We start from the raw sequence: 24,212 nt of genomic DNA, 5'->3' as shown, positions 1-24,212 counted from the left end.
GACGGAGTGAGTGACCTGGAGGGAGGGACGTGTGGGCAGCTCTGGGGCCTGTCTTGAGGTCCCTGCCACGTGGATCAATCTCCCCCCTTCTCTGTCCCCTGCCCCTCCCACTTCTTCATCTCTCTTCCTTCGCCAAGCATTTATTGAGACTCTGTCCCTATTGCTTCTCGGCCTTTTGGCTAAGATCAAGTGCGAGACCCTGTCCTTCTCATCCCTCAGAGCTCAGTTTGCATTCTTCATGCCCCTCACCTGTGCCCAGGAGTGAGGGCCAGAATATTTGATATTGGGACCAATCTGAATACTTTCTGGAAGCCTCCGGGGCAGCTGGTTTTAATTCTTTCCTTGCTAGATCCTGGGGGAGGTCTGACAGTGCTGGGAGAGAGGCGCTTGGAGAGGGAGCTCCTGTTTGGAGATATTTCAGAATTTTAACAACTGATGGCCCTCAGGGTGGGGCTGAGTAGAGTGGTCCTCACTTCCAGCCCTCTCCCACCCTTGCTCATTTTCAGTGGGCCTTTCAATTTTCCATTGATTTTATTTTTCACTGTGGTAGTCAATGAAGAAAACTGGAGGGTGACTGCTCCAGAAATGGTGCCCCCCCTCTCCCACCCACCTCCCATGCCGGCTGGCACTGTGTGGCTGTTCAGGAGTCTCTATCTTTTCCTCTGAGCTTCCATGGGCCTCCTCTGCCACTCTGGCTCTCTTTGCTCCAAACATTTTTTTTTTGTTTCTGGGAGCAGTTCAGTTTATAGCCTTGGAGTGTGTAAATATTTGATTTTAATTAAGGAAGTCTGGAATGGGGAATAGAAAAAGGTTACTTCTTGTTTATTATTTCTGGAGTGGGGGGATGTGGTGCCTCCAGCCATGTGGTCATTGCCTCTGGGGTGGACCAGGAACCTGAGAGGGGAGGCCAGGCAAGGGGCCTTGGGTCATCTGGCCCAGAGGCCTGGGGGAAAAAGGGGATGGACATTTTGGAGCTTGGCTGGGCCAGGATGTAGCGGAGAGGCCAAGAGAAGGGAGCGCCACCAGGCAGTAGCACCTCCCACATCATAGCACCTGCTGCAGCCAGCTGTGCTGCCATCCCATCCCTTCGCATGATCTCCCCTCATAATCCCCAGCACAACCTTTAGTGGGAAATTCCATCATCCCCACTTTACAGTGAAGGAAACTGGGCCCAGAGAGGTTATAAGAAACTTATCTAGGTCACCCAGCTATTTGTGGCAATCTTGATGTGTCAGGCTCCAAAGCTGTGCTAAAAATCACACGGCTTGGAATTCATACCTAGAGGGCCCCAGGGACTGTTTTGAGGAGGGTAGGTGGGGCCCTATAAGTTAGAGTCCTAGCATAGGAAATGCGGTTCTGTCCTGACGGGCAGAGCTTGCCTCATGTCCGTAGAGCAGTGGTTCTCAACCTTCCTAATGCCACCATGTATTTTCATTGTTACAAAGGGGTCAAGACCCACAGGTTGAGAACCACTGCTGTAGAGGGAAAAAGAAAATGTGTTAGAGGGGAGGGCAGTGACAGTGTCCTGGGGTACTAGGAGGAAAATGAGTCAGGAGCCGAGTTCCCACTGAGCCCTGTCGCCAGTTCAGTGGGCACTTGGGTAAGCCTCCCACCTGTAGAGCTGGCTTTTTCCCAGTGACTGAGGGCCACAACCACAGAAACAGTGCTGAGAGCTGTCTTGCTAGGTGCCAGGTGAATGGATTAGGGCTCCTGCCCTTGAGTCCCAGGGGATGGTGGTGGAGGAGGGGATCCCTGCCAGCTCTGCACAGCAGATGGGGAGGTCTCTTGGGGACCTGGAAGGTGTTCAGCTAGGTGGGGGGCAGTGGGGAAACAGCTTGTGTCCCAAGTCTGGTTTCAGGACCCTGCAGCCTTCTGAATGTTGTCCCTGCAGCCAGAGGGAGGGAACCACTACCAAGAGGACTTCTTCACACAGACCTAAGTAGTGCTTCTCTTGGTTCATGTTGGCTGTCAGCAGGATCACCTTCTCAAACATTCAGAGGAAAAATAGAGTGTCCCCAGCTATGCAGTGGGAGATGTCTGCAAATCCCTAGTGCCAATTCTGGGGAATGGTGTTTTGAAAAATCTCCCTAGGTGATTCTGATTCACAGCTGGCTTCTCCTGGGACTCACTGCCAGTTCCTGCCAAGGGGATGTGTTTTTTAGGGCCTAGGAGTGGATTGGCCTCAGGAGGCTGCACAGCCTGCCAGCAGGTGGGAGGGGTCCCTTCATCCCTGAGCTGGAGCGATGTGGGTAGGGGGGGCCACACTCAGGATGACCTGGTACTCTGACTCCCACCCAGTGCCTGTTGGCTGTGGTACCTTCTTTATTTAAACTTTTTTAAATTTAGCAGGGTATTTTGTCCAATCGATAGTCCAAAAATTGCACAGATCTGATGTATACATTTTGATGCATTTGGACATTTGCATGTTTATTGCCTAGATTGTGTTGACCTTGGTCTCTTCTGACAGGATGTTGTGACAGTCATCCACAGGCCTGGGGATGGACATGGAGATGGTGGGAGCTCAGACCAATGGCTATGATTGTTCAGAATGAGAATTTAAGAGGTCAGGGATTTTAGAGATCCTGCTGAAATGGTGCTCGTGTGTTTACTTTTGTGATTCAAAATCAGATTTTTCTAGAGTTTTTACGTAAATTTAGTGTAGCTGCTTCTAGAGGAGTTCTGTTTCTTAACATTCTGCTGTGGGCCAGTCTGCACTTCACTTCTCTACATTTTTGCATAGTATTTTTTTGAGGATTACAAATGAAGAAATGAGCTTCTTGGGAAAGGTTTGTCTGACTTCAAAGCTCATCCTTGGGCATGGTGATGGCCACTAAAGACCCTAATTCCATATATGAAGTTGGACAATTAAGTTCACGAACTTATCCTAGAAGAAGTGCTATGTACCTCATTGCTGAATATCACTGTGGTCACCTTTGAAGTACTCCCCTTGGTCATCTGGGGACTGTAATGATATTCAGCCATGAGGTAGGTATGTAGCACTTTTTCTAGGATGAGTTTGTGAGCTTGTCAGCCCTCCTATGTAAAACCAGAACTGAATTTTTTTAATATGGTAGCCATTACCACATGGGATTATTTAAGTTTAAATTAATTAAAATTAAATAACATTTAGAAGTGCAGTTCCTGGGTCACACTTAGCCAGAGTGCAAGTGCCCAATAACCCCATGTGACTAGTGTGAAGGCGTTGGACAGTTCAGGTGCAGATCGTCTTCATCATAGCAGAAGGTTCTATTGGACAGTGCTGAGCTGGAGTGGCCATGTGGCACAGACAGGGTTCTGGGGCCTGGCCTCGGTGTTGGAGGTGGTTAGAGAAGAGGAAATTGTGAGCAAGCTGTCTGCTGTGTTAATGTCAGGGTGACCAGCCATCCTGGTAGAGGGGTTTCCCAGGACCAGGGACTTGGATGGCTAAATCTGGAGAAGCCCCTGGCAGATGAGGATGAGCCAGTCACTCTGCTTGTGCCTGCCACATCCACATAGACGTCCTTACTGCGCTGGGTGCCTGCACTCTAAGGGAAATGTGCACTCGAGCTACTCCAGTGCACTCGAGCTACTCCAGGTCTACTGGGAATGTACACTCAAGATACTCCAGGTCTACTGGGAATGTGCACTCGAGCTACTCCAGGTCTACTGGGAATGTGCACTTGAGTACTCCAGGCCTAATGGGAATGTGCACTCAAGTACTCTAGGTCTAAGGGAATGTACACTAAAGCTACTCCAGGTCTACTGGGAATGTGCACTCGAGCTACTCCAGGTCTACTGGGAATGTGCACTTGAGTACTCTAGGTCTAATGGGAATGTGCACTCGAGTACTCTAGGTCTAAGGGAATGTACACTAAAGCTACTCCAGGTCTACTGGGAATGTGCATTCGAGCTACTCAAGGTCTACTGGGAATGTCCACTTGAGTACTCCAGGTCTACTGGGAATGTGCACTTGAGTACTCCAGGTCTAATGGGAATGTGCACTCAAGTACTCTAGGTCTAAGGGAATGTACACTAAAGCTACTCCAGGTCTACTGGGAATGTGCACTTGAGTACTCCAGGTCTAATGGGAATGTGTACTTGAGTACAGCAGGTCTACTGGGAATGTGCACTTGAGTACTCCAGGTCTACTGGGAATGTGCACTTGAGTACTCCAGGTCTACTGGGAATGTGCACTTGAGCTACTCCAGGTCTACTGGGAATGTGCACTCGAGCTACTCCAGGTCTAATGGGAATGTGCACTTGAGTACTCCAGGTCTACTGGGAATGTGCACTTGAGTATTCCAGGTCTAATGGGAATGTACACTAAAGCTACTCCAGGTCTATTGGGAATGTGCACTCGAGCTACTCCAGGTCTAAGCACTTGAGTATTCCAGGTCTAATGGGAATGTACACTAAAGCTACTCCAGGTCTATTGGGAATGTGCACTCGAGCTACTCCAGGTCTATTGGGAATGTGCACTCGAGCTACTCCAGGTCTACTGGGAATGTGCACTTGAGTACTCCAGGTCTAATGGGAATGTGCACTCGAGCTACTCCAGGTCTAAGGGAATGTACACTAAAGCTACTCCAGGTCTACTGGGAATGTGCACTTGAGTACTCCAGGTGTAATGGGAATGTGCATTTGAGTACTCCAGGTCTACTGGAGACTCTAGATGGATAGAAGATCACGTCATTCGAGTGTAGTATGAGGAGCGCTCTGGGAGATGGGAGCACTCAGGTGGGCATTACCGGGGGTGGGGGGCGCCCATCTGTACAGCAGTGTCTGTGGACTGGGGAGCAGTTAACCAGATGAAGAAAGTGGGAGGAAGCTAAGGCAGGGAACTGGCTAGCTGGTCAAGCTCTGCTGTGATCCTGCTGTCTGACCTTGGGCAGACAGGTGACATGTTCTTATACTGAGAAGTATTTGCTACTCAATTCTCTGTCCATTGTCCTTGTCTCTATTTGAAGATGGGTAGGGCTAAGTCAGTCTACATTCCGGGGTGACTTCACTCAGGGCATTGGGATCTGGCCCATGGAGGCCATTCAGTGCACAGTATTTCCTCTCCCTCTGCCCACCTTCATATTATGTTTATGAAACCAATGGTGTGCTGAACTGGACTTCTTGAAAAAGACCTCATGTTAAAGTACACAATAATTTAAACGTTATGGTTTAAACAGGGCACTGGTTTAAGGCTTCATAATATTTATTTCAAACATTTATCAACATGTTAAGCACTTAACTGTGTATTTGTTCCCTGTCCCCTCATAAAAAATATCTGTGCTTTCTTAGGGTTAAAGGCAGATTTATCACTCGGACATAGAGTTGCAAGTACTACAGCTTTGTGAAAACAACGCTTCTTCATATGTAAACAATAGATCATAGTACTGTGGGGGAAATGGAAGACGCACATCTTAAACTGCAGTTGCCTCTGCCGGGAGAAGCCTTCGGCAAGATGTAGATACTGTTTTTATTCTTACCATGCATCAGAATTTGATTATGAAAATGGTTCATAATTCCTAAGGAGAAAGAGGTTTAAGGGAAATGGTAATTAATAGACTCTACTGCTGTATGCTATCTTTGAAAGAGAACTACCCAGTATACCAGAAACATCTTCCCAGATCTCAAGCCCACGTTTTGGTAGAAACATGAACTTAGTACCAAAGGAGGTTCCCAGATAATTGCCCTTCTAGAATCTAGAATTTTCAGCTGGTGTTCCATGGCATACTGGTGTGCTGTGAAAATTTGTAAAGATCATGAATTAACTTATTTTCAAAAGAAGTTCAAAGCACAGTAAGTATATTCTTTTTTTACCCTTTATTTGATAAATATCGTTTAAGTGTGCCGTGGAAATTTAACTCTAGATTCAAGTATGCCGTGTGATAAAAAGGGTTGAAAAACACTGATCTAGAAGGTTACAATCTCAGGGAAGATAGTATGTGAATAAAAGAAGTTCTAGTTGGGGCGGCACCTGTGGCTCAAACGAGTAGGGCACCAGCCCCATATGCTGGAGGTGGTAGGTTCAAACCCAGCCCTGGCCAAAAACTGCCAAAAAAAGAAGTTCTAGTGAGATTCTTTATTCCTTCAACTGTTAGTATTGCAAAATACTCGAAATTAGCCTTGGCTGCTTTTGAAGGCAGAGAAAACCCAAGCCAGACAATTTTTATAATCTTATAGTGGGTCCTAGAATCAGTTACACTGTGTCTAAAGAATCTCAAAATGTGTATGAGAGTTGCATATATTGAAGGTCAGAAGTATATTTCTATATTCTTGGTACTAAAATTGTAGAAAGTTGATATATTTTTAAAATGCATGCATGTGTGTACACACTTTGGCCGTTAGCACTGGTCGTGATTAGGAAGCTAAACGTCTGAGAGAAACTCCCCTCCGCCCACCCTGCTAGCCTGTTTTCTGGACTGTATACAGAGCCACGGGGAACCTGGCTGATATAACAGGACATATTCTGAATTGATCAAGGGACATTTGGGGAAATTCCAGCACAGGGGACGTGTTTATTTTTCAGGGTGCATCTTTCATTCTTCCTGGTCCTGGAATGTGCCTGGGGAGATGTTTCCCACAGGGGTGGGAGGCTCCCGTGTCTTGCAATCCTCTAGACCCGTTACAGCAGCTTTTCCAACAACAAATTCAAATCAACCAAATTAAAGTCATTTGTGTGAAGCCTGCCCCACAACCATTTCAAAGTAGTAATTTAATACATGGCCAACTGTAATACTAAATGAAAACATGAGTTAGAAAAGTTTGAATATTCAGGTAATCTGATTATCTAGCTATAACATATTATAAACAATGAAGTTAATAATATAGAAACTAAATTTAATACTTCTACTACTAATAAAAGATGCCCACACTCAAGTGCCTTTATGATTTCATTGAAAGAGGACAAATATTTGGTGATAATACGCAATGGTACCTACATCTTGGGAGTTGGGAGGGGGTGTAGGAGTGATAAGAACTACAGAAGTTATCCGCAGCTATTTATCTAACTTCTGATTTTCTTGTAGGCCCAGACTGGAGGGCTGCACTGTGACCTCCTCTCTCTCTGCCTGGCATATGATAGTCAATCATTATATTCCTATTGAGGGAATAAACCATTCACTTGCCAAAGGCCCATGTACGATCAATTTGTACCTTGTTCTTAACATATATACATGTAGAGATGTACATGTTGTTATTGTTCTTAGATGTGTGTGTGTCTGTGTGTTTTGAGACAGGGTCCAGGGTCTCTCTCTGTCACCCAGGCTGGTTGCAGTGGCGTGATTATGGCTCACTGCAGTTCTGAACTCCTGGCCTCAAGAGATCCTCCCACCTCAGGCCCCTGAGTACCTGGGACTACCTACAGGAAGATATCACCATGCTCAACTAATTAAAACATTTTTTTTAGAGGTGGTGGTCTTGCTGTGTTGCCCAGGCTGGTCTCCAACTCCTGTTTTTGGCTAGGTCTGGGTTTGAACCCGCCACTTCTGGCAAATGGGGCCTGCCCCCTATGCGTTTGAGCCATAGGCGCCGCCCCCAACTCCTGGTCTTAAATGATCTTCTGCCTTGGCCTCCCAAAGTGCTGAGATTATAGATGGGAGCCACTGCACCCAGCCAGGATATGTTTTTTTTTTTGAGACAGAGTCTCAAGCTGTCATCCTAGGTAGAGTGCTGTGGCGTTACAGCTCACAGCAACCTCAAACTCTAGGGCTCAAGTGATTCTCTTGCCTTAGCCTCCCAAGTAGCTGGGACTACAGGCACCGCCACAACACTTGCCTATTTTTTTTGTTGTTGTTGCAGTTGTCATTGTTGTTTAGCTGGCCCAAGCGGGGTTTGAATCCTCCAGCCTCAGCCTATGTGGCTGTTGCCCTACTCACTGAGCTACAGGTGCCGCCCTGGATATGTGTTTTTGAGTTCAGTGGATTCAAAAAGTGAATGGCAGTGTCTGTGGCTCAAAGGAGTAGGGCGCCGGCCCCATATACTGGAGATGGTGGGTTCAAACCCAGCCCCGGCCAAAAACTGCAAAGAAAAAGAAGTGAATGGCAGATTTGGGGAGGTGGAAGGCCTAAAGAAATGAAACAAAGCAGGGCTCCAGTGTACTGTTAGTGAGTGAGTCCTGAACCCAGCACAGCAGCGCTTCCCACGTGTCTGTTAGAGGTGCCTGGGGCACGATGCGAGGAACCAGGAGGCCTGAAGTAATTTATCTCAGCAGGGCAAAGCATTTAGAGGTGTTCTTAACAAAACCTCCTTGTTCTGATTCAGAAATTGTATTTTTTTGTTTCAAACAAATGTTTAGCCTCTCAGAACTGAGGGGTAATGTGAACATATGACATAAGAATTACCTTTTTGGCCAGGTGCATTGACTCACACCTGTAATCCTAGCACTTTGGGAGGCTTAAGCAGGAGGATTGCTTGAAACCAGGAGTTCAAGACCAGTCTGAGTGACACAGTCCACCTGCTCACTCTGCCTCTTTAAACAATGCAAAATTTAGTTGGGTGTGGTGGCACTTACCTATAGTCCCAGCTACTTGGGAGGCTGAGGCAAGAGGATTGTTTGAGCCCAGGAATTTGAGGTTGCACTGAGCTATGATATCACCACTATACTCTAGGCAGGACAACAGAGTGAGGCCCTCTCTCAAAAAAACAAAGTCAGCTTCCTAGTTCAATCTCAGAGAGGTAGATGTTGGGAGAAATTGGAGTGAGAGATCATTTATAACTAATTGCAGTATTATGCTTTCCAGGTAACTGTGGAATGGATGAGCATTAACAAGCAGCCTTCATAGGCCCCCTTGAATGGGTAGATAAGTTACCAGTGCAATGATTGTATTTAATATTTTTTTCTTAAAACTATAAAAAGAAAATGATTTTCTTTTTTTTTTGACGTTAATGCCTTTTATTAAGTCTTTTTTTTTTCATCAGAAGAAGTACATTTAATAATGAAATTTTCAGGTACATTTTTGTTTCATCCTAAAAATTTTATAGCTTGTTATTCAGTTTTAAGTTTAAAAAATTTTTTCATTATGATTTATTCTTTAACCTATGGAGTTTCTTATTATCCTTTTTTTTTTTTTTTTTTTTAATTGTCGGGGATTAATTGAGGGTACAATAAGCCAGGTTACACTGATTGCAATTGTTAGGCAAAGTCCCTCTTGCAATCATGTCTTGCCCCCATAAAGTGTGGAAAATGATTTTCTTAAAAGTCTGTTTGTGTGAGTTTGTTAAATATTGCCTTACTGATTTTTTATATTCTTGCTAAGTCCTCCTAGGAGTGTGAAATAAATTTTAGCCTAGTTTAGAAAAGTGATCACGAATACCATTGTAAATAGCTGATGTTTATTGCATATTTACTACATATTAGCCACTGTTCTGGGGGGAAAGTTTTATTAAATAAAGCAATTAATGGCTGTTGGAAGTATTATAGAGCTCTGGACAGGATTATGGGTCTAAGTTTATAATTTTATTAACAGGGATAGAAGGATCATGGTAAAGAAGAAAACAAGTGATAAACAAGCCAATAAAATTACAAGATGAATTCACCGAGGGGAGGGAGTGATTATTTAATTTTTTTTGCTTAATTAACATTTATTGTCTTCTGGGTAATAGGCACCAGTTAGGTACTTTTATATCTGCTGTTTTATTTAATTACAAAGAGTTCTTCACTGCCGGATAAGATTTCCCATGGGTTCTCTGATTAATGAGTTGTCTTAGCCTGGCGCTGCTCAGTCCCATCTGCACGAGCAGATCACGGGGGAGCCTTGGAGAAATATGGTGCTGGTGTTGGGGTTTTATCCTTAGAGAGTCTGTGTAATTGTGTGGAGCTGGGACCTGGCAGCAGTATTTTTAAATGCTGGTCAGGCCAGAGACATTGTGTTACTTGCAGAAGAAATATTGACTCGAACTTTTCAGCAACAAGCAACTGTCGTGAAGTTCGGCAGTAGAGTCTGGTCTGCCAGGTGGAATACATAAAACACCTGTTTTCTTAGGATGTAGGAAGTGTCAGAATAATTATTGAGTGAAGCAGACTAGAAAATGTCCTAAACATCGCTCAGATCCAGACTTTCCATGTGCTGTTCATTTGTAGCCTGGGTTTTGCTCTGTGGTGTTTATCAGAAACATCATGCCAGGGACTTGCATAATAAAATTTGGGTTTTTTTTTTTTTTAAAGCAAAAAGGGAACTGTTTCAGGAACTTCTATACTGAAGGTAATATATTTAATAAAATATATACGTATATCCAGAGTACAGATCTGTGAAAAAAAGATTAATAGGACACACAGAATTGTAAGGAATTCTTTGTTTTGGTGGAGGGATTATGGGCAGAAATGTCTTCTTTAAAAATCATCTGTGATGTTCTAGTACAGTTGTTTAGTAGCAAACATTAAAAAAACAGAAAGAAACTAAGTGGTTTGGGAGGCTCAACTTTTCTTTAAAAATTATTATCGTCTAAGATTACATAATAGGGAATTAACTTTAAAAATTATTGATAATTGAAAATATAGCCAGTCCCTAAAAATATTCTTGGTCATCTTTGTAAATATATTTGCTCTCATGGGAGCTTTTAGTCCGGCCTGTAAAAACCCTGGAGTCATCAAAGTGTCATGTAGTTGGAGCTCAAAGAAAGGAAGGTTTCCATTAGACCTGACCATATGAAGGGTTTTCCCCTGTAATAAGTGACGAGATCGTCTTCATTCAAGTGATGGTGTGCACCTTAAAAAAAAATGATACCACATTTGCTAAGAGACTTTGGGCAAGTCATATCATCCCTTTGGGCCCGAGGTTCTTTGTTCGTATAAGGGGGATTGGACTAAAACAGTTGTCTGTTTTCTCATTGGGCTTCACAAAGCTCCCAGAAAGCACTGGGGAGGAGTGTTGAGTTGCTCCATTCTGGGTCCCTGCCCTGACTTCAGACAGAGCTCCCCAAACTGGGTTGGCCCTGTATGTGTTTTTTGAGGATCTGCTATGCACTGGGCGTTGTACCTGCTGCAGGGGACAGCAGCATGACCACAACACAGCATCAGTTCTCAGGTGCCTTTAAGTCTCCTAGAGGAGGACAAGGACCCAGATAAATCCAGCATTTCTCAGTGGGGTTGGGCCGGGTGGGAGAAGGGATTGAGTGGTTTTTAAAGAACCACGTGACAAGTAGAGGACGGCTCCCTTCCTTGAGTCACTGTCCAGTCCCTCCTGAGAGGAAAATAAAGAGGGAGTACCCACACAGGGTGATTGGGACTCTCTTTGGGACTTGGAGCAGCCTTGGAGATGTCAGCATGCCATTGAAAGGGCAGTCAGGGGAGGAGAGGAGCTGGGCTCTCAGAAAACCACAATCAGCCTTGAGAGCTGGCAGTGACCTCAGGAGGCTACCCTGGTAAACGACCCCCACCCCCACCCCACCCCCGCCACCAGCTCATTTCTCTTTCCAGGTCTTGTGCTCCACAGGTGAACCTGCAGTCTAACCTGGGGGCTTCACGTGGGCTCTGCCCCTCCTGCCTCGAGTCAGTTCTAATGGGACTGTTAGTTTTTAGCTTAAATGTCACCGGGGAAGCCTTTCTTATGTAATCCATCACTTTCCAGTCGCTGTTGAGTTAATTCACTACCCTTGTGTGATGCCCATTACCTCTACTCAGCTCCTGTTGTAACTGTCGTTGCTCACACTAATCTCAGAAACCTCCTGAGGATGGTATATTCCTGGAATTATCTCCATGGCCTCAAAGCTTGGTCTTAGTAGGTGCTCAGTAGCTGTTTCGTGAATGAATGAGTGTCCTTCTTTGCTGCCAGCTGCAGGAGCTTAGCGAGGTTACGTGACTTGGCCAAAGTCAGATTCTTTGAGAGACTAAGAAGGGATTGGAACCCATGGCATGAGTCTAAAGGGGAGACAAGGTGTGGTTCCCAGAGCTGTTGTCCAGGTTCTCTCTGCCTATACGTGGAATTGAAAACAGGTTAAGTCATCCTTGTTTCAAGACGCCCCTTTCCTTATATCGGAGCCATACTCAGTGTCCTGGGTTTGTCTCGAAATGATGTAATCATCAACTTACTCTTAGTATTCTTTTGGGAGAGTAAGTTAGTATGCTTTTTCTAATTCTAGGACTTTGCTTACAGTGCTAACATTTTCCCAAGTGAACCTCTTAGTCTCCATTTTCTATTTTCTATTCTCATTCTGGTCAGAATGAGAGGAAAGAAAAAATTGGACATCAGGAGAGTGAATAGTAATCATGAGTCTGGTGCAGCGGTTCTCAACTGTGGGTCGAGACCCTTTTTTAACAATGAAAATACATTGCAGCATTAGGAAGGTTGAGAACCACTAGTCTGGAGGCACGCGCGCGCGCGCGCGCGCGTGTGTGTGTGTGTGTGTGTATGTGCATGTGTGTGCCGTGGGTATGTGTAGTATCTGAGCATGGGATGTGAGTGGTGTGCGTATATGAGTGTAGTGTGTATGCTTGGGATGTGTGTGGTATGTGTAGTATCTGAGCGTGGGATGTGAGTGGTGTGCGTACATGAGTGTAGTGTGTATGCTTGGGATGTGTGTGGTATGTGTAGTATCTGAGCGTGGGATGTGAGTGGTGTGCGTATATGAGTGTAGTGTGTATGCTTGGGATGTGTGTGGTATGTGTAGTATCTGAGCGTGGGATGTGAGTGGTGTGCGTATATGAGTGTAGTGTGTATGCTTGGGATGTGTGTGGTATGTGTAGTATCTGAGCGTGGGATGTGAGTGGTGTGCGTACATGAGTGTAGTGTGTATGCTTGGGATGTGTGTGGTATGTGTAGTATCTGAGCGTGGGATGTGAGTGGTGTGCGTATATGAGTGTAGTGTGTATGCTTGGGATGTGTGTGGTATGTGTAGTATCTGAGCGTGGGATGTGAGTGGTGTGCGTATATGAGTGTAGTGTGTATGCTTGGGATGTGTGTGGTATGTGTAGTATCTGAGCGTGGGATGTGAGTGGTGTGCGTACATGAGTGTAGTGTGTATGCTTGGGATGTGTGTGGTATGTGTAGTATGCATGTGGTGTGTGCATACATTTCAGAACCTATCTTGTGAATGTGCTTAAATTGTTCTTAAATTAGATCCCCTCTGTCTTTGGCCACTGAGCAGTTCTGTAATTATTATCGGAAAGGGAATGTGAAACCACAGTCATACAAGAAGAAGAACAGCAAAAAGAAAACCTGTGCTGGCAAACAAAAGGAGAGCTGGCAGAAGCAGAAGTGGTTGAATTATCAGCAGGGCTCTCCCCTGACAATTAGACGTGGCCCCAAACCTACTGTGAATACAAGGAGGCTGGTTAAGTGGCTTCCGGTAATTTCAGCACCCAGTGAAAAGCAAAGACAAAACACTAAGGCAGCTAAAGATTTCGTCAAAATAAAGGCCAGGAGCAAAGGCATTGTGTTTCCCTTCCATCTAGTAACAGGCCTGTCTAGACACTTGGACTCTGATCTGCACGAAAAATGTTGGTGAATGCGTTCAAATGAGATATTTAAATATGGTTTAATGAAAACTCTCTTTGATTCATACGCTTTTGTTCCTGTAAGAGATCTTTGAGGGTGACAAGGCGGGTGCAATATGTGCATTTGTTTTCTTTTCTCTACAAAGTGGAAACCTAAAACAGGAAGTGATTCAGGGGGCGGGATGACTAAGACCAGTTCCATCGCAAATTGGACTGAGCGTTTTGCTGAGACTCGCTGCTGCAGCCTAAGGTTCCAGCATCCTTTATGTTTGTTCCGATTCTCCAGGCATAGCTCTGGCCTCACCTTCTGCCCCTGGGACAACTCAGTCCAGCCAAACTGTCCCTCAGTACTGTGAGTTTGGTTTGAGTGTTTACTTATTGTGCAACCTTCCGCAAGTTACTTAACTTCTCTGAATCTCCACATCTTTCTTTGTAATACACAGGACTATTTGAGCATTAAATGAGAAAGTGTTTGTGAAACAACTCTGAAAACTATAATGTTTTATATAAATGCTATTTGAAATTGTTATACCCAGACCATGCCTCTAGTATGGGAAAAATGCTAAGGACTGTTGTAGCTTGTTTAATCTCATATTATGCCTCTTTTACAGGAGAAAAAACTGAGGCCTGGAGTTTGAGTAATTCATTCGAGGTTACCAAGTTGGTAAGTAACTGCTGTAATCTGACCATGATCATCTGGTTCCAGAGCCTGTACTATTAACCAGTTTACGATAAGGAAAAATTAAAGAGGATGGTAAAGGCCAGCAGATGGGATTTCAGTTCAGAAGAAATAAACTTCCACCTCTGCTGAAATCAGAATACATATGCATTTTTTTTGTTTTTTGGTTTTTTTTGAGACAGAGTCTCACTCTGTGCCCTGGGTAGAGTGCCATGGCATTCACAGCAACCTTAAACTCTTGAGCTCAGGCAGTCCCCTCACCTCAGCTTCCCAAGTAGCTGGGACTGCAGGTGCCCACCGCAATGCCTGGCTAGGTTTTCTATTTTTAATAAAGATGGGAGCGGGGGGGTTGGGGGGAATCTTGATTTTCCTGAGGCGGGTCTCAAACCCCTGAGGCCAGGTGATCCACCTGCCTCAGCCTCCCAGAGCACTAGGACTATAGGTGCCAACCACTAGGCTCAGCTACCTATGAATTTTTTTTATTCACTTCATGAATATTTATTGAGAACCTATAAGGTGATATCAAGTCAAATTATTAATTTAAATAAGAACTGTTAATTTTGGAGGGAAGAAGACACTTCTAGCCTCTTATTATCACTAATACTTACAATAGTTAATATTTATTGAATTTTACTATATGCAGAACCTGAGCTAAGACTTTACCTGAATTAACTTATTTAAGCTTCACAGTAGCCCTGTAAAGTTGAGGTTCAAAAAAGAGAAGTGGCTGGTGTGGTGGCCCACACCTATAATTCTAGCACCTTGGGAGGCTGAGGTCAGGAGTTCAAGACAAACCTGGGCAACATATGATACCCTATCTCTAAAAAACAATAAAAACTTATCTAGCTATCATGGCTCATGCCTGTAGTCCTAACACTTTGGGAGATAGAGGCCCAGTGATTGCTTGAGGCCAGGAGTTTGAGACCAGTCTGGGCAACATATCAAGACCCTATCTCTACAAAAGATAAAAACTATATAGCCATGGTGGCTCCTGGCTCTAGTCTCAGCTACTCAGGGAGAGGGAATCAAGAGGATCGGTTGAGCCCAGGAATCTGAGGTTGTAATGAGAGCTATGATTGGACCACTATACTCTGGCCAGGGTGACAGAGCTAGATCTTATCTCTTAAAAAAAAAAGAGAGAGAGAGAAGTGACTTGCCCAGAGTCACTCTGTTAGTTAGTCACTCTGTTTTTACACCCGTGCACTCTGACTGGAAGGCCGGTGCTCTTTACCACTGCAGTCTCCTCACTCTTGGAGCCTGGGTTCTTCTATTTTTCTGTCTCCTTTTTCTTATGTTTCCTGGTCTCCTCACAATCCTCCCTTTGACTAGCCAGTCTCTAGTGAAGTTTAACCGTAGAATGGGGATCCTTGGCAGAATGCTATGTGGCAGTCTCTGCTTCAGCATGCTTTTCATTTTTGTTTAACGTAATCTATAACTTATATATATATAAGGATATCTAATATTTTCATCCTTCCGGGATCTTCCCTCTCGCCCTTTTGTAGTTAGTAGTGCTCCAAAGATAAGTGCTGTTCTGACTTCTGTCATCTTGGATTCAAGCTTCTAACTTATCCAGATCCAAATATACTTGCTTATTAAGAACAAAACAAAGTAGAGATTAAAAACGCCACTTTAAATAGCGTGGGTGATCCTGCCATTCCCCTTGGAGTGTGTGTGAACGGCAGGCGGGATCTGCTGCCCCGTCTGGTGGTCTTTGTTCCCGTGGCTTTTTAGGGTGTGAGCGTCTTATGCCGTGAGCCTATTTCTCATGTTTAGAGATTTTAATTATCACTCAAGATGGCCCTTAAATCCAAGCCAGCTCTTTCATATGGTGTTCAACCGAAAAAACCAAATCCAGTGCTGAACTAAAAACTGGCTTCCTTGGACTTCAAGAGAGATGGTCTGTCTGTTTCCAGCATGAGACCTTCTTGTGAGATTTTTTTCAAGGAGTATTTTAATTTCTTTTAATATTACTTACTGAGTTTAGACGCAAACCCTTGAGTAAGATGCAGTCTCACTTTGTTGCCCTGTAGAGTGCTGTGATGTCATAGCTCACAGCAACCTCAGACTCTTGGGCTCAAGAGATTCTCTTGCCTCAGCTCTCAATTTGAGAGCTATTTCATGCCTGGCTATTTTTAGAGATGGGGGTCTCTCTCTGGCTCAGGCTGGTCTCAAACTCCTGAGCTCAGGTGATCTGCCTGCCTTGGCCTCCCAGAGTGCTGGAATTATAGGCATGAGCCTTTTGTTACGTGCATAATATGTGCCACTGTTCTGTGTACTTTGCTTGGATAAACTCATTTAATCAGAACAAAATTCTGAGGAGGCATTATTATCATTATCCATATTTTATAGACAGGGAAACTAAGACATAGCAGTTTAAAACACTTGCCCAAGGTCAGACCCCTGGTATTGGATCTGGGATTTGATACCAGGCTGTCTGGTGTGGCCGAGTCTGCAGTTACTACACTGTGGGAAATCACCAAAAGTAAGCACTAAATGATAAAAAGATGAAAAAATGAAAGAATAGTAAAGAGACAAAAGAGGGTACTAAGGTTTACAATGAGGAATTAAGGGAGAGGCACTATTAGAAGGCATAATGCTTAGGTACTCTTTCAGATGTAAATTCTTGGAACCTAAGGAGTTCTAAGAATTTATGGAACCTAAGGAGTTCCAAGAATTTATGACCAAGTCAACATCAAGGGTGAGATATTAGGCTCAGCGCCCATAGCTCAGTGACTAGGGTGCCAGCCACATACACCAAGGCTGGCGGGTTCAAACTGGTCTGGGCCAGCTAAAACAACAATGAAACTATAACAAAAAAATAGCCAGGCGTTTGTGGCAGGCACCTGTAGTCCCAGCTACTTGGGAGGCTGAGGCAAGAGAATCGCTTAAGCCCAGGAGTTTAGGTAGCTGCGAGTTGTGACACTACAGCACTCTACTGAGGGCAACATAGTGAGACTCTGTCTCAAACAAAACAAAACTGTGAGATATTAAAAACCTAAGGTAGCATAGCCTCAGTTTCTACTGATAAATGTTTATACTGATCTCTCTGGAGAAAGGAAAGAAACTCTGATTTGTAGCATTTGTTGATTTCCTATGGTATAAATACTTCCACCGTCACCGATTTCAAACTACCTAGATGATATCACTGAACATGGTGTTTGAAAGAGATTGACATGGTTGGGACTCCAGCAAAGCTCCGCCTTTAACATTTTGTTTACTTTAACTGTGATTTCTGGGTTGTGCCTCCGGGGGAGGAATTTTTAGGAAGTAGTGATGTCATGTGTGATATCACAGGGGCAAGAAGAGACAATGGGCAAGGGGGGAGCTTTCCCCTTCTCCTTTTATATTTAAAAACCAAACTAAACAACCATTTGTGAATGGGATTGGAGATACTGGCACACTCATTACACTATTGGTGAGAGTGAAAATCAGTACAGCCTCTTTCCTCTTTAAAGGGCAGTTTGGCACTGCCAACATTTTAAATGCACGTACCCTTGGATCTTGCAAGTCCACGCCAAGAATTTTGTCTTATGAATCCTATCTTTCCTATCATTACTGACGTCCGTGAAGATGCACGTAACATATATTCATTGCAGCTTTATTTGTAGTCGCAACTTAAATGTATGTCAATAAGGAACGACTGAATCTGTGTCCTTACAGTAGAATGCTCTGTCCCTGCTGAAAATAGTAGGGCCTGTATGGTAAGAAGAAATGACTTCCAGTATACATTCTTAATTTTTAAAAAAGGCAATATGAGCCGGGCATTGTGGCGGGTGCCTGTAGTCCCAGCTACTCGGGAGGCTGAGGCAGGAGAATCACCTAAGCCCAGGAGTTGGAGGTTGCTGTGAGCTGTGTGAGGCCACGGCACTCTACCGAGGGCAATAAAGTGAAACTCTGTCTCTACAAAAAAAAAAAAAAGGCAATATGTGGAAAAGTATATGTGATACCCTGCAAGGTATGGCTAAACAAGAGGGAGGTATAAGTGCTTATGCACACCCACCCACACTTATACACATACTTGATTATGCCTAGACTAATGCTGGAAGAACATTTAAAAAAAGTGACTGGGAGGATGCTATATGGGACAAAGCCAGGGGGATTGTGGATCTGGGGTGGGTGGAAAATATCCTCCAGTATGTTCTCTCTCTCTCTCTCTCTCTCTCTCTCTCTCTCTCTATATATATATATATATATATATATATATATGTAATTTTTTTAAGTTCTGAGCATAAGCATTTAGTGCTTTTTCGATTAAAAATAAATTAGTTAAAAAAACTTTGTGCAGGGCGGCGCCTGTGGCTCAGTGAGTAGGGCGCCAGCCCCATATGCCGAGGGTGGCGGGTTCAAACCCAGCCCCGGCCAAACTGCAACCAAAAAATAGCCGGGCGTTGTGGCGGGCGCCTGTAGTCCCAGCTGCTCGGGAGGCTGAGGCAAGAGAATCGCGTAAGCCCCAGGGTTAAGAGGTTGCTGTGAGCCATGTGACGCCACGGCACTCTACCTGAGGGCGGTACAGTGAGACTCTGTCTCTACAAAAAAAAAAACAAAACTTTGTGCATGTGGGGTGGGATTTTCAGGAATTAGTAATGTCATGTGTGGTATCACAAGGGCAGGAAGGGACAATGGGACGAGAGTGGAGCTCTGCCCTTCTTTCTCCCTTGTATTTAAAAATGAAACAAAAAGGGTGGCGCCTGTGGCTCAGTCGGTAAGGCGGCCCCATATACTGGGGGTGGCGGGTTCAAACCCGGCCCCGGCCAAACTGCAACCAAAAAATAGCCGGGCGCTGTGGCGGGCGCCTGTGGTCCCGGCTGCTCGGGAGGCTGAGGCAGGAGAATCGCTTAAGCCCAGGAGTTGGAGGTTGCTGTGAGCTGTGTGAGGCCATGGCACTCTACCGAGGGCCATAAAGTGAGACTCTGTCTCTACAAAAAAAAAAAAAAAAATGAAACAAAACACAACTCAACCTTCCATTTTCAGGGGAGGTTAGCAGGTCTCCTAGGTAGGTTTGGTAATCCTCATTGGGAAACCAGTATGTATCGAGCACCTGCCAAATTAGCTGGCTAAGTCCTCACACGTCCATAACACTGAAGGTCTGTCCATTGCTTGGCACTGTCTGGAACACAGCTGTCCAGGAAATGTGTAATAAATGATAATCCCATTTGCAAGAAGAGGAGAGGTCCAGGAGTTGTGCCAAGTCCAGTGGCATTGCAAGCAGAGGAAGTGGAATTCAGTGGCAATCTTTTTTTTTTTTTTTTTTTTTTATTAAATCGTAGCTGTGTACATTAATGCGATCATGGGGCACCATACACTGGTTTTACAGACCGTTTGACACAGTTTCATCACACCGGTTAACATAGCCTTCCTGGTATTTTCTTAGTTATTTGTGTTAAGACATTTATATTCTACATTTACTAAGTTTCACATGTACCCTTGTAAGATGCACCAATCATCCTCCAATGCACCAATTGATGCACCAATCCCACCAATCACCCTCCCTCCGTCCATCCTCCCCCCTCCCTCCCCTCCCTCTCCCCCTTCCCCGTATTCTTAGGTTATAACTGGGTTATAGCTTTCATGTGAAAGCCATAAATTAGTTTCATAGTAGGGCTGGGTACATTGGATACTTTTTCTTCCATTCTTTTTTTTTTTATTAACATTAAATTATAGCTGTGTACATTAATGCGATCATGGGGCACCATATACTGGCACACATTTTCATCACACTGGTTAACATAGCCTTCCTGGCATTTTCTTAGTTATTGTATTAAGACAGTTATATTCTACATTTACTAAGTTTCACGTGTACCCTTGTAAGATGCACTGCAGATGTAATCCCACCAATCACCGTCCCTCTGCCCATCTTCCCCCCTCCTTCCCCTCCCTCTCCCCCTTCCCCATATTCTTAGGTTATAATTGGGTTATAACTTTCTTTCTTTTTTTTTGTAGAGACAGAGTCTCACTGTACCACCCTCGGTAGAGTGCCGTGGCGTCACACGGCTCACAGCAACCTCTAACTCCTGGGCTTAGAGCGATTCTCTTGCCTCAGCCCCCCAAGCAGCTGGGACTACCGGCGCCCGCTACAACGCCCGGCTATTTTGGGTTATAACTTTCATGTGAAAGCCATAAATTAGTTCCATAGTAGGACTGAGTACATTGGATACTTTTTCTTCCATTCTTGAGATACTTTACTAAGAAGAATATGTTCCAGCTCTATCCATGTAAACATGAAAGAGGTAAAGTCTCCATCTTTCTTTAAGGCTGCATAATATTCCATGGTGTACATATACCACAATTTATTAATCCATTCGTGGATCGATGGGCACTTGGGCTTTTTCCATGACTTAGCAATTATGAATTGGGCTGCAATAAACATTTTGGTACAAATATCATTGTTAAAATGTGATTTTTGGTCTTCTGGGTATATATCTAGTAGAGGAATTATAGGATTGAATGGCAGATCTATTTTTAGATCTCTAAGTGTTCTCCAAACATCTTTCCAAAAGGAATGTATTAGTTTGCATTCCCACCAGCAGTGTAGAAGTGTTCCCTTTTCTCCACATCCACGCCAACATCTCTGGTCTTGGGATTTTGTGATATGGGCTAATCTTACTGGAGTTAGATGGTATCTCAAAGTAGTTTTGATTTGCATTTCTCTGATGATTAAAGATGATGAGCATTTTTTCATATGTCTGTAGGCCATGCGCCTGTCTTCTTCCGAGAAGTTTCTCTTCAAGTCCTTTGCCCAGCCTGTGATGGGATCACTTGTTCTTTTCTTGCTTATACGTTTGAGTTCTCTGTGGATTCTGGTTATTAAACCTTTGTCGGAGACATAACCTGCAAATATCTTTTCCCATTCTGAGGGCTGTCTGCTTGCTTTACTTACTGTGTTCTTGGCTGTGCAGAAGCTTTTTAGTTTGATCATGTCCTAGTAGTGTATTTTTGAAGCTGCTTCAATTGCCCTGGGGGTCCTCCTATTAAAATACTTGTCCAGACCCATTTCTTCAAGGGTTTTCCCTGTACTCTCTTCTAGTATTTTTATAGTTTCATGTTTTAAGTTTCAATCTTTAATCCAATGAGAGTCTATCTTAGTTAATGGTGAAAGGTGTGGGTCCAATTTCAGTCTTCTGCAGGTTGCCAGCCAGTTCACTCAGCACCATTTGTTAAATAGGGAATCTTTTCCCCACTGAATGTTTTGAATTGGCTTGTCAAAGATCAAATAACGGTAAGTAGCTGGATTCATCTCTTGGTTCTCTATTCTGTTCCAGACATCTACTTCTCTGTTTTTGTGCCAGTACCATGCTGTTTTGATCACTATCGATTTATAGTATAGTCTGAGGTCTGGTGGCATGATTCCTCCCTGCTTTGTTTTTATTTCTGAGTAATGTCTTGGATATTCGAGGTTTTTTCTGATTCCATAAAAAATGAAGTATTGTTTTTTCAAGATCTTTAAAGTAGGACAGTGGAGCTTTAAGAGAGATTGCATTAAAATTGTATATTGCTTTGGGTAGTATGGACATTTTAACAATGTTGATTCTTCCCAGCCATGAGCATAGTATGTTTTTCCATTTGTTAACATTTTCAGCTATTTCTTTTCTTAGAGTTTCATAGTTCTCTTTATAGAGATCTTTCAGGTCCTTTGTTAGATAAACTCCCAAATATTTCATGTTCTTTGGCACTACTGTGAATGGAATAGAGTCCTTAACTGTTTTTTCAACTTGACTATTGTTGGTATATATAAAGACTACTGATTTATGAATGTTGATTTTGTAACCTGAGACGCTGCTGTATTCCTCCATCACTTCTAAGAGTTTTGTAGTAGAATCCCTGGTGTTTTCCAGATATACAATCATATAATCTGCGAAGAGCGAAAGTTTGATCTCTTCTGACCCTATATGGATATCCTTGATCGCCTTTTCTTCCCTAATTGTGATGGCTAAGACTCAATGGAATTCTTGAAGGTGTTTTACAAACAGGGGTAACTCAGCTGCTTCTTAGAAATCTGAGTTATCGGGCGGCGCCTGTGGCTCAAGGAGTAGGGCGCCGGTCCCATATGCTAGAGGTGGTGGGTTCAAACCTAGCCCCGGCCAAAAACCAAAAAGAAATCTGAGTTATCTAGAAGGCATCTCAAGCCTTTCTCCCTCCTGCCACTAATCCCTGGCACCTCTCTGGAGACCACAGGGAAGTATTCTGTCAGTATTAATTTTTCAACTGTAAGATTCTGTGCTCTGGAAACTTGGAGCTGTGTTTCTGGACCAAATGTATAGCTGATATGCTCAAAGGCAACAAAAGTAAGGAGAATTTGGCCTGCGGTGTCCTCCTATTTGGAATTATTTTATCTTTACAACTTTTCTGTGGAGTGTGCATCGTCAAAGGTCTAAGAAACGCTTATTTCTATTCACTTGAAAACAGTAACTTTTAGGGTCTTTCTTAGTAAAATAGATGTTCCCAGAAGTGCTTTTATTGTTGTTGCTGTTTTCTGCAATCAGCCACATCTCAAGCCCACCATGAAATGTTTTATAGAACCAGAGGCTTTCATTCTTCTCTCTGCTTTTTCATTTGGAAATAAATTCAGTAAGTAGGTTATTCATCTTGAAAGGGCTGTTATGATGCTGTCCTGATTTGATCAACTGTAATCCAAATGGGCAAGAAAACCGGAATGAACACTTAAGCTTATGGAGTCAAAAATCAAAAAAACCGACCTCTGTATTATATAAGAGTGTAACATCATCTGTAACGTTCAGATGAAATACTTTGCAAGTGAGAGTTGTTTGACCTTGACACTTTGTTGGTCTCTTGAGACGGTATTTTGCAGGCTCCTTCAGAGAGCACAGTTAAGCACTTAAAGTAGCATTGCCCCTGTGTGCAGTGTGGGCTGTAGTGGTTTTAGTTTTCTGTAAGAAGAATGTGAGTCAACAGTGTTATCTGACTCCTCCAAATAGTAATTCTATCTTCCCTGCCTGAATAGAGATACTTGGTTTATGGCTGTGCCAGCTAACTTGCTTTTTCTGTGCTCAGATTGCACTTTGTAGTATTTAATTAATGCAGTTATCTTATTGGCTTTAAATAATTGCAGTTGTTTACAGCTATCTCCACATCAGCCTGTAGGTGGCTGGGAAGATGACAGGATCATCTTGCTTCATCTGGGTACAGCCAGCATGTAGCATATGCCACAGCACTTTGGATTTCTTGTCAGGATTCTGTCAACCTCAAAACAAAATCCCAACTCAAACTGGCTTCCATAGAAAGGGGATTTGTTGGTTTATGTAACTGAAACGTCCAGGGATAGAACCTCAGACAGGGAGGAACCAAGGCTTGCAGTGTTGCCAAAGCTTACACTGTTTTTCACTGACTCTTATTGCTACCTACATTTAATTTTGGATTGTGGTACAAGGCAGCTTCACAGTGGTTCAAGCAGGAGATAAAAATGGTCCCTTTTGCAACAGTTCCACGACTATTAGAATTGAATCTCATTGTCTCTGATTGGTCTTTTCTGGTAACCTGCACATCCCTGAACCAATCCCTGTGGCCAGGTGATTGCCATGCTCTGATTGGTCACCCTGGATGAATTGCCCTCCCCCTTGCAGAAGTTTTGGTGGGGTCTGCGCCTCCTAGGCACAAGGACTGAGGATGGGGAAAGGCGGCTGTCTCCCAAGGAAATCAGGGAACCATTTGTGAATGGTGGGTAGGCAAAAGCAAAGGATGTCCAATATAGTAGGTTTTTAATCAGTGTTTACTCAGTGAATGAATTAACAGATGAATGAGCAAACAAGAGCGTGCTGGTGATTCTGTAAGCTGGTTATACAATACCCAGAGTGGGGTTTTAACAGATGGAGCCTTTGCAGAGAGGAAGGATGAAAGAGGGCCTGAAATCAAGTCATATAAGGATGCTCTGAAATTAGCTGAAATATTTAACAAGAAACAGGAGACAGAAGAGGCATATGATAGCTGTTTCTAAAATGTCTCCTCATAGGGAAGAGACACTGGGTTCCTACTTTATGTCGTAGGTGCTGGGCTAGACACTTTGTCATCACCTCACTTTCATTTTATTAGACACCTAATTTTTGTTGATTATAGAAACTCCAGATATGCACACAAATGAGAAAAAGGCAAGTCTTCTAATAATCTTACCACCTAGGG

At 43.7% G+C, this 24,212-nt stretch overlaps 1 protein-coding gene across 19 annotated transcripts in view; it reads left to right on the top strand.

The window, feature by feature from the left end:
• The window catches only part of CYRIB (CYFIP related Rac1 interactor B), a 154,650-nt gene that overhangs the window by 26,722 nt on the left and 103,716 nt on the right, over positions 1 to 24,212 (top strand). For 13 of the 19 annotated variants that reach the window (XR_008373789.1, XM_053558721.1, XM_053558746.1 and 10 more), the window contains one exon: positions 14,014 to 14,066. The exons of 4 other annotated variants lie outside the window; for them this stretch is intronic. Coding sequence is in view for 3 of the 15 variants with exons in the window: in XM_053558749.1 (XP_053414724.1) it covers positions 14,014 to 14,066 (53 nt within the window). In the remaining 12 variants the exon portion in view is untranslated. The remainder of the gene's footprint in view (positions 1 to 14,013; positions 14,067 to 24,212) is intronic. 2 more of the 19 variants (XM_053558743.1, XM_053558729.1) reach the window with 1 other exon arrangement.

This window comes from Nycticebus coucang, chromosome 13, assembly GCF_027406575.1.
Source record: "Nycticebus coucang isolate mNycCou1 chromosome 13, mNycCou1.pri, whole genome shotgun sequence".
NCBI classification, from domain to species: Eukaryota; Metazoa; Chordata; class Mammalia; order Primates; family Lorisidae; genus Nycticebus; species Nycticebus coucang.
Note: the sequence above shows the minus strand (reverse complement) of the source record. Positions and strands in the feature narration are given on the sequence as shown.